Raw genomic sequence first — 18,873 nt, 5'->3', positions numbered from 1 at the left:
GGAGGAACTCTAAGACTGGGATGTAGATTATAGATTACAGGGTTTGTGTGTTGTGTGACCATGTTTGGGTTTTTTTTTCTTTACTCCTGGGTATAAATGCTGTGATTGTTTTTTACTTTCTGCACAGATGTAGAGCAGCATGCTAGCTGATGCAATAAGAAGCAAACTTGTGTTGATTGTCAGATTCGGTGCTGCTTTCTAAAATCTGCTCTGACGGGCACTAATGTGACTCACACACAGAGACATTAAAGCCCTGCGAGCAATCCTTACAGGAAAAGAGCACCTGAAAATTCCTCTTCCCTCTTTATGAGCTGTTACATAAAACAATGACCCTTGTGCACTCTCCATCAAACTGCACAGCGGCACCTCTAGTGGCGGCAGCATGTGTAGTCTTTATGGTTCAATAACTTCGTTCCTTCATTATGGTCTATACCTGCCCTCCCTGTTCCTTCTTTTCCTCCCTGTCTTCGTTCCTGCCCTCCATCAATCTAGCCTTTATATTTCACAGCGGCAGCCATCATGCAGCTGGACCTTGAGGAAATTAAAATCTGTCTTGCTTTGTCGCACTCCCCTGTGGACCTGCAGATGTCAATAAAATCCTCTATTATGTTCTGGCACGTGCACACACAGAATGACATAGTGTACTCAAGATAAACAGCATGCACACTTGTGCACACAAATATTTAACTGCAGGCTATAGAGTTATTTGGGCTGTCATGTAAGCGCACGGCCAAGCTCGGCGAGTGTATTCATTAACCTGGGGCTCCCTGAGTCGTTTGGGCTGTCAGCTGTTAATTGATCTAATGAAGACAAATACTGAGGTGTTCTTTGTTCTTGTTTACGTTTGTAGTTGCAGAACCAGTAACCGGAAAAGCCTCATCCTGACCAGTACCTCCCCCACCCTGCCACGACCGCACTCACCACTGCCCGGACACATAGGTCAGTATGCCCGATGTATATGTTTTACCACATTCCCAGTTTGATTCCAGCTGCCTTTCCTGAACATCATATCAGTCTGTCCCACCGCTTGTTTCTTAGCATCTCAATTATCTGCTATGAAAGCCAAAATAAATTGTTGAAAATTTGAAATAAAAAGAAAAAAAGAAAAATTATATGAGGTGCAAAGTTTGAAAATAAAACAAAATTTACATTCACTGTTTTTACACCAGCCAAAGGATTGTCATTATATTTTTTCTGTTGACTCTTTCTGCATTTGCATGCAGTCTGCAGCTTGCTTGCATTGGCTGTGTATCCTGTCAGGTTGATCAGTAGAAAGCTGTAAAATATCCCCATGGCTGTCTCATTGCATCTGCATGCAGGAGCAGAAAAACATCCAAGAACCCGCTCATGCAAACATGGACCCATATGTTTATAAGCAGAGGGATTAGAAATGAGATGCACATTTCCTAAAGCTTTTGACACAGTTATTCTGAATATTCTAGGAAGTGAACAAAACCAACTGACTTTTAATGTAAAACAGCCACAAACAGAATGTATTTTAGTTTATTACCCTGCCCGGTAACCCAGAGCGTCTGTTTTTTTTTTTTTTAAACTGTTTTTTCTCCATATGTATCTTATTAGGAAGCAGTCCGTTGGACAGCCCGCGCAACTTCTCACCAAGCGGACCTGCCCACTTCTCCTTTGCCTCTTCTCGAAGGTTGGCATCACTTCTTTTGTGCAAAATATTGGAGCTTGACTGCTGTTAGGATTATTCTGAGACACACGCACACAAACACACAGTGAAATCCTTCAGGGAACACACCCACTCAGTCGCACACACACGTGTAAAATGGAGCTGCAGCTTTGTCCTGGGTCTGTGTGACTGAGGCGTGACAACAGGCCGACATGAATCAGGCGAAGTGCCTGGACTTTGCCCAAACGAGTCCCCCCTCATCACTCACTCAGGGGAAGTGTCAGACTCCGGGACAGCTGGAGGAGGCCTCAGGGAAGAGAGGGATGAAAGGAGTGAAAGTGTAATTGGATAGATTGAAAGGCAGTGAAGGTGGCAGAATTGCTCCGGTATAACAGCCAATTGTCCTGTTTGGAGGAACAAAAATAGAAACTGACATTTTGAATTTTGGCTGTTAAAAGTTGTAGAGAAAAACAGTTTTTGGTTCCCTTTGTGTCTAACATATGCTTTCCTGTTTTTCACTTTTGTTTTTCATTTCTTTTCTCAGGGCCGATGGTCGCAGATGGTCTTTGGCTTCTTTGCCTTCCTCAGGATATGGCACCAACACACCCAGCTCAACGGTAGGTTTCAGCAGAAGATCGAACTCTTTGATTATCATTCCTGCAGTTTAATGTGATCATTGCTGGAATTTCTTTGTCTGGTTAATGTATTTAATGCATTTCCTTTGCCGTAAAACATATGCAAGGCTGATTTCATCATATTTTCATTGTTTATTCTTTACATCCCGTCTGTTTTTCCTGACCTTGTTGGTGCGTTGCTACATTCCTTGCTACCTGAAAGGCAAATACAGATTAATGGAACAAAAAAAGGATATAGCATTTGTCCCATTTCATTTATGCTTAATCCGATTTGTCAGATTTGATCTTCAAAAACATCAGTGTTACTGACTCATTGTTGTAAAGCTTTTGTTGCTAGAAGGCTGACTCGCTAATTTACACTTTCCGTAAGGTGGAAATGAAATTGTTCCTACTTGCCGCAGCTTTTCATATCTTACTCTGGCTGTGGGTAAAGATAAGGAGACTTATTGCATTTCAAAAATCTTCCATGCGTCTCATCCGTCGAGCCCAAGGTTGTTCATTCCGGCACCACTAAATCAGAGGGTGTTTTCTTTGGTGGAAAATAACCTACAGGCCTTGAGGGCTCAAGTCAGAATCACCACTATTAGCTATCAGAGGGCGATAAATGTCTAGTCATCATTTGATTGACATATTTCTACTTGATTATTGCCTGCATGAAGATATTTACAATCACTGAGCACATGGGCATTCAGCCTGGACAGATGATCCATACTATATATAGACAAATCGATCGAGAGGTCGCTCCTGTTAATGATGCTGGGCAGGTGTCTTGCATTGCCATCTCAGCCACCATTTCTGTAAATGTGTGTCTAAATGAGTGAATGAGAGGCAAATTGTAAAGAAATGTGCTGTGCAAAGGTTGAAAATCACTATGTAAGAGCAGTTTATTTGTCCTTCATTATCAACAAAGGCTTCCACCACCATATGTGGCAGCTGGAGCTCAGATGATACAGCGAGTGGACCATTAGTTGCTGAGTAGTTGGTTAGTCCTTGAGTATTTAAGTACTTGAATGCTTAAGGACACTTATTCCTATACAAATATTAAAGAAGGAGAATAAATGAAAGCAGGTGTATGAGAGGTTACTAGCATAATTGACCATACAACAGATGTGGCTTCCTTGGCGACAACTTTCCTCCATCTGTTGTGTATCATTAACTGCACAGCCACTGCTGCTGACTAAATGTGTCCTTGTCAGACAAAACATGTCTATCAAACTATGCTGCACAGTGTAGGTGCAATGAGCTTCATATAAACCTTCTGAAGTAAATTGTTGAGCCTCTGTGATCATCGTATTTTTTAGTAGACATTCCCCCCGCGCTCCCTTTCGAAAGTGCAAAACAGAGAAGTATGACCAGATACTACGTACGTTCATTTATAGTTTTAGCAGAGAATCATGAAAAATGACAACAAGAAAATGTGAAATGTGTATTTTGTTTTGTTTTTTTTCCTTTGGCTAATTTGCTGCCTAAGTCATGAAACTGCACCAGAACTTTACTTTCGATTTTTCTTCCATTGCTAAATAGATGAGGTGCATTTTATAGCCTGTGCATGAATATGGATTTCACTCAAATAATTCATTTGCATATATTTACATGCACAAAATCAGCTCTGGCGCTGCTGAATTCATATTCTAAAGTTGCATGTGCTACGTTTGTTCTGTTTGAAACAATTACAGGCCACAGTCGCGGCTAAATGCCATGCATACACAAACAAGCACAACTCCGCAGTCTTTGACTTTGTAATTCCTCTTGTCAGTCCCAGATGACTGTTAAGAAGCTTTTCAGTGGCAAGAACATGCATCATGTGTAAATCAGAACTAAAAATAAGTAATCAGTTGCTAAGATATGTTCGACCTGATTTATCTGAAACTGATGACTTGGCCTCTCTGGAAAAAGTGGAGCAGAGATAATTGAAATGTAACCAGTCTGTATTCATGCCTGTTCCAGTATGTATTTCTTCATCCATCATTTCTTCACAGAGACAGAGAGAGATGATAAAGAGGGACAACAGAGACAAATAAAAGAGAGTGTAGGTGGAAATGAAACTCGATTTGAAGCAAACAGAGAGCCAAAAACAATGTTCGCTTTCTTCTTGAGTGCAAGATGTTTGCGGCATAAGAGACTACCCGGAGAATTGAACACTGCCAAGGCCCATTTGGTAAAGACTCCATTTGAGAAATGGACTTTAATGTGTTTGATGCTCAGGTGGATGCGTTGACTCATAATCCACTCCCTGTACATTTCTGTGCCGTCCTGAACGCGATCGTTCCCTCAGCCTCTCTTCTGTCTTTCGCACATCATTTCTTTCATTGACTGCCTCCCGGCTTCTCCTCACAGCTGCACGTGCAGAGACACGCACACACTGTAGATAACCCATTGATCTGTTTTTACTGAGATTGAAGGTGGTTGCTCTGTGTCTCCATAATCTTCTCCACCTCCATCACTCCTCCTACCCTGCCTTCCGTCCCATCAATCAGTTTTCAGTGCTCTCCTTGTTCTCCATTACTTGCTTGATTAGATACAGCAGGGCCGCTGTATACTGAACAGAGCAGATCAGAGTACAAGGTGTATGTGTGTGTATACCTATAGGTAGAAATGACATAATATTTTAGAGAAAAGCTACAGAAACAGTTGGAAGTGTATACAGACAGTGGATATGTAACGGTTTAAGCCTTACAGATGACACAAACAATAGATTCCTCATTTCTGCTTAGATCCTGCCTCACACAGCAAAACAGCAATTTTACACCAGGGCAGGTACAGGCTTGTCATATTACTCCCAATGCTCAGATTTATTATTATTTTTTTATATTTTTATTTCTACCTTTAACTTGTTTATAGTTGATAGTGCAGTCATGAGCTGAAAAAGCACTTTGGTCTTTTAAAAATAACATGTTGAATATTTCCCTGAAAACCTTTGTAGTGGGAAGAAACTATGTTTTGCCATATGTCGGATTATACTTTACATTTCTGTCTTGGTTCTTTGTTAGAGATAGGAGTACATTGAAAGGAGTCAGTTGAATTTGTTTGGACATCTAGCTCTTAATCACCTCCGAGGTGAGGTGTTTCGGGCAGGTCCTCCAGGGAGGAAGACCCTGATGCACATGCGGGACAAACTAAAGAGTTTACATCTCTCCAGCTGGAGTTCTGGAGAAAACCACCCTTGTTTTTCTCCAGAAGAGCTGACGGAGGTGATCATTAAGAGGGGGCTTGGGCATCTTTGCTTAGACTGCTGCCCCCGCAACCCAGATGAGCTTTAGAAGATGGATGGATGGATGGATGGATGGATGGATGGATGGATGGATGGATGGATGGATGGATGGATGGATTAAAGAAAATAATTCCAATTTTTTTGTTCAAATGGTGAGACATTCTCATTTATAATTAAAAGTTTCATAGCTTATAAGTGCAGCAGTGTCAATACACAATCCAATGGTAAATGCATTCCGCTCATACAACCTGGTATTTTTGTACCATTATAAGTGCTGTGTGCATTTGGTTCTAAGCATACAACCTATATGTTGCTGAGACTATTTTGTAATTTATTATGTTCGTGCCCTAAATCAGTAGTGACTTTATAACACATTTTATCATGATTCTGAATCTTTAAGCCACACTTTTCAACTCTTTGGAAGGATCTGCTGCTATTCACTTTTTTGAGATTTTTAGTAAATGCAGTGAAAAAGAATCATTTTATATAGAGGCAATGCTTCCAGTAAATATTCCATTCTGGGACTGACTTTATATTCTCCTATAAAGCTGTTAAAGCCAAGCATTTTTTATGATCTTCAAAAATTTCCTCCTCAGGCTATTCTCAGCGGCAAATCTTTCTCACTCCATTTATAAGCCCGATGCACCTGAAATGAATCTGCATATTCTTCAAAATATATTTCAGGAAAAACATGCAGAGACTAATTTCGCTTTCTGTTTAGCCTCAAAGCCATTAAAGGTCAGAAGCATTAAGGTTGAATGACCAGTGGTTCAGCTGTGCCACCATAATAACAAAACTAAATGTTGGAGATATTTATCATATTTGTTTTTCTTTAGTAGTAAGTAAGCAGAAGTGAAGAAAGACTGACAAGTTGGAGAAATGCTCCAAATGAAGTAGCAAAACCAAATCATATAAACTTTTATTTATTCATGACATCCATCACGTTCAGTGGCATTTCCCCTCATTCTTCAATCTTGCTCTGTCTTTGGGGAACTTCTTAATTGATCATGTTGCACTCTCAGCATTGCAATTTCTATACTTTTCTTCAGCCTGCGCGAGAGTAAGACCTGAAAAGAGTTTCTAATGGATTTTTATAGCAGAAATCATTGTGTGGCCAAAGCCAACCATTATGTCCCATTGGGAGATGTGTTCATTAAGGCTCCCATTGATCCAGGCTGTTTTTTTCCTTCGGTGCTGTAGAAAAGTCTTTTGTTTAAAACCAGGCAGCGCTGCCATTAATCGCCCAGAGGCATGAGATGCTTAACCAGCAGTCAACTTTTACTCGGGGTGATTTTTTGATTCCCTGCAGTCTTTTTGCTCTGTTTTTCAGTCTGCGTTACTCTGTTTTGCACTCCTACACCAACTCCTTCTGGATATTTTTCTTGTTTCGCCACCTCTCTCCTTGTTCTTTTAACTTGGTTTCTTCTTCATTTCAGTTCTTTGTTACACCCACTCACATTATAGTACACCTTGTTCTTCTCTTCTCCTCTCTTCTCTTCTCTTGTCTTCTCTTCTCTTTGTTTTTGATGTTCTTTTTCATCACTGGATGTCTATTTTTAAACTATTGATCTTGCAGCTCTTACAGAGGCTTAAAAAAAATCAAACGACGGCCAGTTCACTTTTTAACCTTGCCTCCTTTTCATGTCTCTCCAGTCATCCAGCTCATCCCAGGAGCGTCTGCACCAGCTGCCCTTCCAGCCAACCATGGATGAGCTGCACTTCCTGTCCAAGCATTTTGGCAGCACAGAGAGCATCACAGACGACGACGGCGGGCGCCGCTCGCCACACGTCCGTCCTCGCTCCCGAAGCCTCAGGTGAGAGCGTGACAGGTAATGGGCAAAAGACTGTTTAAGTAAAGGATCCCATCCCTCCTGTGTGACACTGGAGAATAAAGATGTCAACATCAAAGCTTTATTTGTAAATGTTTGAGTATTCTGTGTAAGACATAACAAAACTAGCCAAAATTCAACATGGCAAGCTGTTATCAAAGGACATTTAGCAGCCATTAAAGATGATAAAAGCGATTTTTATTCAGTTACTGTGCAGGACCAACTTCTTTCTGTTATTAAGAGGTGTGGAGTGCTCTCAGTCATTAATTCAGATGAGTCGCCTTTTGTGAATGTGCCAGTGCTTTATTTGGTGCAGCTCGCATTTACAAAGAGGGGACATTAGGTTTGTTAGGCCTTTTCATCAAACACAGCATGCTCTGTTTTGAAGATGTGTCTACCTTGATAAACAGTACTTAAGTCCTTGCTGTACCGGCACCAATGCAACACTGTAAAATGTCCCTTTATCATGGTATAGCGATAGGTTTGCAGTAGTACGCAGGACACAGTCGACAGAGGTGGAAAGTAACAAAGTACAAATATGTTACTTGAGTACCTGCACTTTACATGACTAGTTATTCTTCTGACATGTTTCTTTACTTTTCGTAACAGTATCTACTTTACTGTTACCACTCTAGGCTCTAGTTTTAACACATTTTAGGAGAATATTTTGCCTTTCACACATTAAACCCATTTGAACCTAAATAGAGGGAACATGAAAGACAATCCTGTTGGTGGATCCAGCATCAGTGCTTATTGCTTCTGACTGGCGTAAAAGACGCAGAGATGAGATGCAGGGAAGAGAGCAAAGACGGACCTGTGACAGAAAAAAGTACCATTAGCAGCTTCATGACACACAACAAACAAAAACAAAGATATTGATCAGTTAGCTTTTCACAAAACTAGCGGATAGGAATACCCCTCGAAGAGTTACTTTGTACTTTTTTTGTCGTTAAGCTGCCGGGGCGGCGAGCCACGTGGACACCTACGTTTGTGAATGCGATAACTCAACAAAGAGGCAACGTAGGAGCTTCAAACTGATACCATAGGTGTGTCTAATAGGAGGCTGAGGGGTAGCACTAGTTTTCACTTTGACCTAAAAGAAATTAAATTAATATTTCTACCTAAATCTTTCAGAATGCAAGTACTAGCTGTACTTCTACTTAAGTGAATAATCTGTCTACTGTTTCCACCAGTGCAAAAAAAAAAAAAAAAACAGTAATTATCTCTAAGATGTCAGCTGTCATGTGCAGTTTGCTAAGAACGTACATAAACAGTTTAAACTGGTCCCTATTTATAATAAACAGTTTAGAATAATAAACTAACAGTTAAGGATAAATGGTTGAGGACGTTTTTATATTTTCCTCTGAAAAGCAGTGAAGTAGAAGTACAAGTGCCTCAAACTGTAGCACACCACTGATGTCTCTGTACTTAGGGTTAGGGTATTTTCCACCACTGTTATTATATCAGTAGCGAGTCCAGCCTCCAGTGTGTTGAGCATCTCCAGGGTGCAGCAGCTTCTTTAATAGCTGAAGCCTCTGGTGTACACTCCCTGCAACCACACCTATTATAGCCTCCCCTCTGGATGCAACATGTCCTAACTACATCCGACACATCACTACTCATCAGTATTCAGTTTTCATATTAAGCTCCTCAGCAGTTCCTGGCCTAGATAAAATCAGCTCGCAGACTTTCCTTATTGTGTATATGTTAAATTATAATGTGTTTTCCCATAAAGGACTTTTTATCAGTTCCTTTTTCTTTACAGATATGTAGATCAGCTCAGTTCCTGAGAAATAAAATCAACAAAGTAGACTTTTGCTGCCATATGTTGGTTTAGCTTACATCTTGTGAAAGGATATGCTGAACTTTCATGTTTACATGCTTGTGACATCTTTGCCACGGTCAGGATGGAGGAGATGTAGGAAGGGACTGCGTCCATAATAGAAACGTGGCGTACTGAATTTCTGATCGGTTTATTAGCGTTATATACCAACAGGACAGACATGAGGGAGTGCGGTGAATATTTTCTCCGTTCAGGTGAAAAATACAGAATTGCTTCTCTTTGGGCTGCCTCCTCTCACTCTGTTCTGCTCAGTCGGTGCTGTATATTACACTCCTGCTCTCTGTTTGTCTGTTTTCAGCCCGGGGCGCTCACCATCCTGCTATGACAATGAAATAGTGATGATGAACCATGTCTACAAGGAGCGCTTCCCCAAGGTCAGGCTCGCACAACAAATACGCAAGTGTAAACTGTACCTCCACGCACACCTCAAAATACACACACACACGCGAGCGCACACATACACAATATGCATACTGGCAACAGACATCTCTCAGCTACATTTAAAATATTTGTTATATTTCTTTTATCCAAAGTGAGTCACTATTTGCAAGAATCTGTTGTTTTAAGTAAGCAGCCGATGATCTAAAAGTGCTGGAGGGGCTGAACATGTAAACAAAACAAGAAGTAAAACAAAAAAAGCAGCAAAGCAGCTCCCTGGAATTTCAGACAGTGATAAAAGCTGCGCTTATTTACTGTGATGATGTTAAAATAATTCAAAGGTAAAATGTTAAGTTCTATTTCCAGAGGGAACAAATAACTGAGTTAAGGTCCTGATGTTGCTTTAAACAGATTTTGAGTATGAATATATAGAAATTATAGGCAGGGAGACGAATGGACACTGCAAGCTTTCTCCCTGAGCACACTTTGGTGACATGATGAAGCTTGCCATCTCTCTTTTGCACTCCTGATGGACTGCAGAGACCAAAACATTGATGGCATATACACCAATTAAACTACTTGCTGCTACACCAACCAGCAGACCAGTGACTACTGACCAGGACCAGTTTGAGGTTCATGGCTGTGTTTAAAAATGCTTCAAAATGAATGACACACACCCTATTTTAAACCATTTCAAAACTAGAATTTAACATGTAATTATTTCAAAGTGTAGTGCACACTCTGTGCCCATTTCTACTCATTTTCAGTTAGTACTGGATTCCACTTTCAGGGTTTTCTGCTGCCACAGATTTCCTAATGCACACTTCTCTTACAACAAGCAGGTATCTGTGTGCTTGGTACTTTAAACAATGCTCACCACTCTTAATTTATTACATGGTTCATGGTAAGCTGTTAAAAGGTCATCCATGTCTAAAGTCCTTTAGCAGATCATAATTAAAAAGTCAATTAGATGTGTTTTAATGACTCTGAGACGTGTAAACATGACTCGGTGTCTCAGGGAGCCAACCATTTTGATGAACAGTGAAGTGTGTGCAAGGAAATCTTTCACATTGCAGGTGTCCTCAAACACCTGCCTACACACACACACACACACACACACACACACACACACACACACACACACACACACACACACACACACACACAAATTATAATCCTGCTCATTCACAGTGATGCATTGTGAAGCAGCACGAGTCGTCCCACTCACAAATCCCAAGTTGGTGAATGCAGGTTTAATATTGCTGTATTTTTTTTAATGTTACTGTAGGAGTAGTTATCATTTGCATACTTGAAAAAGACTTGCAACAACTGTATAAAACTCAAGCACTGAGGAGAGGTTCCAGTTAATGAAACCTCTAGATCTCTCCCTGCTCTTTCCCAAGAAATCTGTTTATATTTGGGCGAGTTAACCTGTCAGCTGAATAGAGCAGGGCGATATGACCAAAAATATTTATCACGATATACATTTGAAAATTTGCGATAATGATATAACTCACGATATAATTGACACTAGACAAAATACTTTACAACTCCACAACTTGCAAAAAACAAACAAACATCAATGTATTTTCACTTAAACAAGCAGCTGTTTTTTATGTGCATTAAAGTTATCTAAAAATTTAGCAAAGTCGTACTAAAACATTTGACAGATTTTCGAGCGCCGTGTGCCACATAAAATCGTTTCGAGGTCAGTAAACACAACCAGAATTCATACATAAGGCACACGGGATTATAAGGGGCGCTGTCGATTTTCAGAAAAATGCCGTATTTTCCAAAAAACACGGTAATAACGACAGCCCGCTAGCATGCTCTACCAAAAATAGTGCTTTGTTGTGTGTCTGAGGGACGAAAGCTAAACCAGTTCCACACCACTGAAGTTGCAGCATTTTTACAAACCAATTCTGGTTCATCCGTTTCATTCAACGATCCGCTTTCGCCCTTCTCATTCTCCGTCGCCGCCATGATTTTTCCGCCATCTGCGTATGAAAACAAAGGCACTGCGCATGCGTGTTTTACTCATATTCTATCGCGATATTTCATTTTCTTATCGTTGCCCAACATTATACCGGTATTACCGTGAACGGTATGATATGGCCCAGCCCTACAGCTGAATTAATTATAATGACCATTAAATGAGCTTAAGTGTCTTTACTTATTAGAAAATAATAGTAGCATCCTTCCAGATAATTGTTTGCTTCACCATACATGAGTACTGGTAATTTCTGAAAATAAAATAGGCAGAAAAGGCACATTAATTCTCTAAAGCAGCACTTTACTGTGGCATAATTATAGCAAGCTGAAATACATACAGATTGGAAGCACAAAAATGCACTCAATATGAAGGTTGAAAAAGTGACAACAAATCAAGATAAGCCTTTATACACACAAGTTTGCAAAGTCTAATGTGGTTGTCGGTCTCCTCCTGAGGTTTGAGTTTTATGAATATGATGGAAATACTAAAAAGAATAACACAGTCAAAAGAGGTGCAATAGCAACCAAATGAACAAGGACCGAACACAGGGCGCGTCACGTTGTGTTACATCACTTCACACATCACTTTCGTTGAGGTGCCTTAGCTGAGCTGAGTTTCTGCAGCCTGAGAAAGAAACATCCTAAAAAATCTTTTTTTTTTCTGCAGGGAATGAACAGTGAAGTGCAAAAAAACATCAAGGCCCTTCCACAAAGGCTTGTTCAGAAAACAATGAGTGTCGTGTCTAAAGTAGCACATTTATATAGAACGTGTGGAGCTGGCTGAGCACCGTATATTGAGATAAAGACAGGTGATCGTATTATCTTACACTCACTGACTATTAACCACTGTTGTGTCTCTAATCAGGCCACAGCTCAGATGGAAGAGAGGTTGGCAGACTTCATCCAGAACTACTCCCCAGAGAGTGTTCTGCCACTGGCTGACGGGGTTCTCAGCTTCATCCACCACCAGATAACCGAGCTAGCCAGAGACTGCCTGACCAAATCACGCGAGGGCGTCATTACCAGCGTTTACTTCTGTGAACTGCAGGAGAATCTGGAGAAGATGCTGCACGACGTGAGTTGTGTAGCAGGAATCTGATGTGATGTGCTTCCAAACCTCGCTAACTGACCCTGTCTCTCCAAATTTCTGTCTTTCTTCATCAGGTCTACAAGCGCTCGGAGAGCTCGGAGCTCACCTTCGTCATCGAGCTTGTCAAAAAGCTCTTCATCATCATATCTCGTCCTGCCAGGCTGCTGGAGTGCTTGGTGAGTTCCGCCCTGCTTATCTGATTGTGGCTAAACTTTCAAACACATCGAGAATCCAGACTTTCTTTGTTTCTGGAGGCATTTTCTACCCCATTGAGCTGCTCGAAGACACTCCCGTCCTCCCACATGGAAACGGAGGGTCGAATATGCTGAACTGGTACTACAGAATCTAAAAGTAGGGCAGAGTGTCGACTGTTCGTTCATTCTGAACAGATGAAACATAAGTGTGTCACTGCAGGAAGCTATGCTGCCACTCCAGTCAGGAAAGGTTCAAGTTTTGTTTAATCTTTTATGTTGCATCTGTTTTACCAGTATGTTATTAACAGAGAAAGACAAGACAGGATGTCTTCTTTATGTGTTTCACTTTTGCAACTTACAAGTATAAACAAGTAGTGTTTGCAGCAATAAAACTGTGGTGGAATAAAACTGTGAAAAAAGAACAGGATAAAGGTCCAAATTTACAGATAAAACTACAGCAACACTGGTGTCTCTACACAGCATTAGGAGGCCAACATTTTGGCTACTAAGCCAGAGAAGATGTCTGTGGTAAGTTATTGCCAAATAGCAACAGACCTCAAACCAACTGACCTCAGACCATCCCCTGGGGTATCCCATTGCTACTGCTTTTTTTCCCCGTTAACCCTGACATTTTTACAGAAGTAAGATTTTTTTTTTACACCTAAAAAAGAAAATCTGCATACAATTTCATCAAACATGGCAAACACCTCTGTCTCAGATTTTAGAGAATTCAGAAGCAATTTGGGCCTTTAAATTCCCTGCATTTCCTGTGTTGAATCTTGCATATTTGAAGCTCTAACCAACTCTGCTTGATTTGTTTTTATTCTGTCATAACTTCAGCGCACACATAACACATTTATCACCAGTTGGTAATGAGATACAGGCCCAATCCAGTGGAACATGGAGATGAAATAAGCAAGATTATAAAAGACAAGAAAGGCAATGCACAACACCTCTTAATCTTTGAATTCAGGTAGTTCAACCCCTATTGCCACAGGTGTATAAAATCAAGCCTTCAGGAACAACAGCCACTCTGCCATGAAATGTCTGACTACATAAAGTTAAAGTGCTGAGGTCCATAGTGTGAAAAGTCACAAATGCTCTGCTGCTTAAATAACTGCAGAGGTCCAAACCTCGTCTATCATTAACATCAGCATAAAATACTGTGTATCAGGAGCTTCATTTGCCATAAAACTGCCAAATCAAACATACGCAGCTACAAGCTGTGGTGACCCTTGTGATAAGGGAGCAGTCAAAGGTAGCTAGCTAACACGTTTTTAAAAGAAATACTGACATTGACCATCAGAGTACAAATAACTTCATCACGATGTGATTTAGTAGCATGTCATATTTTTCCCCTGTTAATTATATGTAAAAATTTGAAATTTTAGACATACCAGTTGCCAGATTGCCATGAATTTGTGATATTTTTTAAACCAAGCCAGAAGATGTACCATTATTTGTTTCACACCTGTCTTCTCTTGACATGCCTTTGCTTGCATTTGGAAGTAGCTGCTACAATCCATTCTCTTGCTTCCCGTAAACGTTGCTTTACCTACAGCATTCTTAACACATGGGAGTGTATGAATGTTGAAACACACTGTATTATACATGGAGGTCATGGTTTTGTTCAAGCTGTGTCATTCAGCACATCAGTCATCCTGTGTTGCTGCAAATTGCATGATTATTGCTTTAGGATATTTTTCACTCTCGTTCTTCCCACCTCCTCAACTTGTTCGTTTTCACAACAGAACATCAAATCCAGTCCAAGACGGAGCTGTGTCCTTGACATGCTGATTCATTAATTCAACAAAACTTATTTAGTAATAACAAGCCTCTCTGCATCCACAGGACACACCTGAATATCAGCTCCCTGATTGATGGTGCGGTCCCTCCTCCCAAACCCTCCCGGCTCATCTTTCTGTTACCAAGGCGACCGTCAGAAAAGGTCGATAGGGTCAGGCAGGATGTGGAGGGGACTTTAGATCTTCACGGCCCGTGGGTTAGAGAGGAGAAGGCACACACAGATGAAATTTTGTCCATGTCCGTAGAGTTCATTTAGCATTCAAGTCAGTCACAAGGTCTGATTTGGTGAAAATGTCACACAGTCAGAAGGCTGTTAGCTGCAAGAATATTATCCTCCAGCAGCGCAAACTATTAGAGAGCCAGGTTAATTCCCCATCTCCGTACTCCTTTTTTTTCCCTCTAGTCGAAGGGAGCAGATATGAGAGAGAGCATGGAAAGAAATGATCCTGGCTGCCCCAGGCTTTCTAATCAAAACGTTACTCCACCAACAGCAATGAGACCGAATCCCATAAGACACCACAAAAGGCTGTATCATAGGAAAAATGAACATTTTCAGAGAAAGCAATTTAAAGTTTGGAAGTGTATTAACACTGATTGTGTTTGTTTGACAGCCCTGTAACAGTGTTCGGTCATGAAATTGCTGCAGGTTGAACTAAAATCTAGTTTTATGATTATAAGTTGGATGTACTCTTAGAATTACTTACTGTTTATGTCACATGGCACAACATAACATCGTTTTCTTTATGCTCGACTAGTGTTAGCTGTTATCACATCCTTTTGTGACTCCACACTAGAGCGTTGTGGTTCAGTAGCCGGCTGTTGAACTGGAAAAACGTAATCTGACACTCACTTTGTTATTGTGTTTTATCAACACACTACAGTTTGGATATTTTAAAGTATATAAAGAAGGATATTGGTTCGTGATTTTAATTGAAATAGAAACTATAGAAGTAGAAATAATACGAGGTAATAATTTAACTTATAGCTTTCACAGTGTAAATATTTGTTGGGTTTATCAGTTGAATCTGAATTAAATGTAGATTTTTGAGTGTTTAGTCTGGTGATTCTCAAAATTATGTGACCTTTCATGAAATATATAATCACTGGCCAGTTTTTAAGGTACACCTTGCTAGTGCCACATTGGGTGTCCTTTTGCCTTCAGGACTGCTTTAATTTTTCACATCACAGATTCAACAAATTGCTGGAAATATTTCACAGATTTTGATGATTGCAAACATAATTCAAATTTTTCCACATGTTCAGAGAGGCTGTGATGATTTCAATTGTCTTGTGTTGCACACGTCACCACTTCAGCAGTGGTCTTTGTATGTGAGATCATGTTAATTTAAGATGCATGTACAGTACAAGTGTTTTGTAGCTTTTCCTGACCCCTCCTTGTTTGTTGTTGGAATTATAGGAGTTCAACCCAGAAGAGTTTTATCACTTACTCGAAGCAGCAGAGGACCACGCCAAGGAGGGACAACTGATGAAGGCAGACATCCCTCGATATATTATCAGTCAGTTGGGACTGACCAGGGATCCACTGGAGGGTAAGAAATGGGAATAATAGGTTTCAGGTTTTATTCCAGAGGTGTATATATAATAGAAAATATGAAAACAAATGAAAGTGTAAAGTTTTTAATTTGCAAGAATGCTTTCCAACAGATGTTTGCTGGTTTCAGTTGTTTACTTTCACTCCCAGAGCTGGATAAGTAGATCAATACCACTTGTGTCTGAGTCCAGATTTGATTAACCTACTTCTCTATAAAAGCCGAATGCTGCTGGAAAGAGCTAGCCTGGTACTGTTCAAGGGGGGAAACTGAGCCACCAATACAACTGACTGTACAGATTAGCATGCTATGCCTGTTAATTTAGCAAGTTAGCATAAATAATGTAAGATTTTGGTGGGAGTTTTGTGCTATAACTCTCCAGTTCAGTGACTTCACATAATCTTAGTATTAAACTGATACAGTAGGAAATAGTGACACACTTTAACAGCTTGATGTTTTTGCTTTAGTATGTTAGTAAGATTTGGCAGCAGTCGTCGTTGCAAAAGTGCATTTCATTTAGCTAACGTGGCTTCTCACTTGTGTCTTTTCCTCTCATCCTATCTGCAAGCATGTGAGAGAAATCCACAGAAAAAATGTTTCATCTCTATTTTGGGTGGTGGCAGTATGAAGCTTTAAAAAGTGCCACTTTGAGATATTGATCAGCTTTTCTTTACGTCCATGATGAGGATATATTGAGATGAAGAGTCTGAGCTGCTTGGATCATTTGCTGTCTGGTGGTGCGGCTGCAGTTCTCTTTTTCATTCATCATCATGGCTCGAAATCAGCCCCCAAACTCACAGTTCACTATTCCCATCTGTTCAGCCACTCCCAGTCTAATCCATCAAGAGCTCGCATTAGCTGATGGGTTAAATGGCTCAGAATGACTCTTCACAATAAGCCACGGTGCTTTTATTTCAGAATTCATGAGAGATGTATCTGGTTATGTCTTTGTGAGTTAATCTCTTCTAACAATGTGCCTGCTGATATCTTGATCTTGCACTTTCTTTAGCACCTACATTGTCATGCATAGGCACACATGCGCACCCACATAGCTGCTTACACTTTCGCACTCACATTTCTTTTCTTGGTTTCTCACACAGAAACAGTGTCAAACAGACACTGGCAGAATATACAGTTTCCAGCTCAGTGACTTTTATCTTATATAAAGTTTAGAACCACAAAGGGGCTTTCAAAAGGTAATTATCATTCAATTATTTCAACAAAACAGTTGTGTAATCAGTGTATTCAAGCAGCTGTCACATACAAAAAATGCAAGAACACTGGAAATTAGCTGCCACTCCTCTGCCACTGTTCATGAGGGGAGTAAGAACAAAGTGAAGAGGAGGGAAATCTGAAAGAGAGAAGAAAAATTAATAGAAAGAAGCTGTTTTAATTCTCATATTTTACTTTGTGGGATTTGGTCTGTAGCGGTTGAGAGCTGCAGTTTTTCTAACTGCTCACAGCGGTGTGGGGGGCCTAGTGTCGCTTTTTATTGTCACTTCAGGTTTGTCTGTTAACTAACACGTGTCCCAACAGAAATCGTGGGCTTTGACAGCTACGACAGTGAGGGTCCGCACACTCCAGAGACCGATGACTCAGCAGAGGTGACGAAGAAACACGCATGCACAGACACAGGAAACAAATTACCTGTTTTGTTTTGTTTTTAACTTTGAATTATAATTGTAAAACTCTGGGGATTTCATCAGGGAAAAGGGAGAGCCATCAAGCCACCAACTGAGGAAGACTTTCAGACCATAAAACTGATCAGCAATGGAGCCTATGGGTGAGTAATTGATTAATACGTCACTGATCACACATAGAAACCTAATCGTATCCAATTTTTTCCTTGAGCTTTAAAACTAATCCAGTGGTTAAACTTGGTAAAGCTCATGAATCTAAAAACATTTATATTCGAGCTACAATACAGATATATTGTCTGTCTTTATGTTACACACAGGGCAACAGCATGAAGAATTTGGATCATGAAAACATCCAAGAAAGCTATTTATGAAGAGATTTCTAACAAGCTCTAACACAAACGGCAGAAAGATTGTCAGACTGAACAGCAAAGATCTAGAATTGGACTTGAATGTGTATAAAAAATATTTGTTCAGTCTAAATTGGAACTGGTCAAATCCATCAGGAGCAGTGCAACAAATATTTGAAACATTCTTTCAAAAGTGGATGCTGGTGCTGAGTTTACATGTTTGTCCCTCTGGAGCCATTAATTTGAAAAATTCATTAGCCAGTTAAGTTTTCAAAAACTTTCCACTCTGGTAACTTCCTGTTTTAAGACCGGATGTACATTTCCGGTAGCTTTATTTTGCGGTCAATCGCTATTGTGAAGATGGACTCCAAAATCATGGCCAAAATATGAAAACAGAAAGATTGCGTTAAGTTACAAAGAGCAGAAGGTGGGAACACTCACCATTGCTGTGTCATAAAAAAATCTAATTATCAGTTTTGACGTTTGAAGAGTGTAGATCGATTGGTTGTTTACATCACTCAACACAAGCAGAACTGCATTACAAAATGAGAAGACACATCGTCCACATTCAGAAGCACGTCTCTGTATAGTGACAGTTCTAATGATTTAAACAGGCAAATGTTCAGCATTCAAACTACAGGCGAACATTAGTCAAAGCCAGATGTCTCCCCGTTATGTCGACATCAGCGTGCACAGTCAAGTACACACCTACACAGCACGTCAAC

At 40.3% G+C, this 18,873-nt stretch overlaps 1 protein-coding gene across 3 annotated transcripts in view; it reads left to right on the top strand.

The window, feature by feature from the left end:
* The window catches only part of mast1a (microtubule associated serine/threonine kinase 1a), a 78,764-nt gene that overhangs the window by 41,540 nt on the left and 18,351 nt on the right, over positions 1 to 18,873 (top strand). For all 3 annotated transcript variants that reach the window (XM_026170686.1, XM_026170685.1, XM_026170687.1), the window contains 10 exons: positions 851 to 939; positions 1,582 to 1,657; positions 2,178 to 2,250; positions 7,133 to 7,293; positions 9,450 to 9,525; positions 12,387 to 12,596; positions 12,686 to 12,787; positions 16,029 to 16,161; positions 17,698 to 17,765; positions 17,868 to 17,944. In XM_026170686.1, coding sequence (XP_026026471.1) covers positions 851 to 939; positions 1,582 to 1,657; positions 2,178 to 2,250; positions 7,133 to 7,293; positions 9,450 to 9,525; positions 12,387 to 12,596; positions 12,686 to 12,787; positions 16,029 to 16,161; positions 17,698 to 17,765; positions 17,868 to 17,944 — 1,065 coding nt within the window. The remainder of the gene's footprint in view (positions 1 to 850; positions 940 to 1,581; positions 1,658 to 2,177; positions 2,251 to 7,132; positions 7,294 to 9,449; positions 9,526 to 12,386; positions 12,597 to 12,685; positions 12,788 to 16,028; positions 16,162 to 17,697; positions 17,766 to 17,867; positions 17,945 to 18,873) is intronic.

This window comes from Astatotilapia calliptera, chromosome 6 (genome assembly GCF_900246225.1).
Source record: "Astatotilapia calliptera chromosome 6, fAstCal1.2, whole genome shotgun sequence".
Lineage (NCBI taxonomy): Eukaryota > Metazoa > Chordata > Actinopteri > Cichliformes > Cichlidae > Astatotilapia > Astatotilapia calliptera.
Note: the sequence above shows the minus strand (reverse complement) of the source record. Positions and strands in the feature narration are given on the sequence as shown.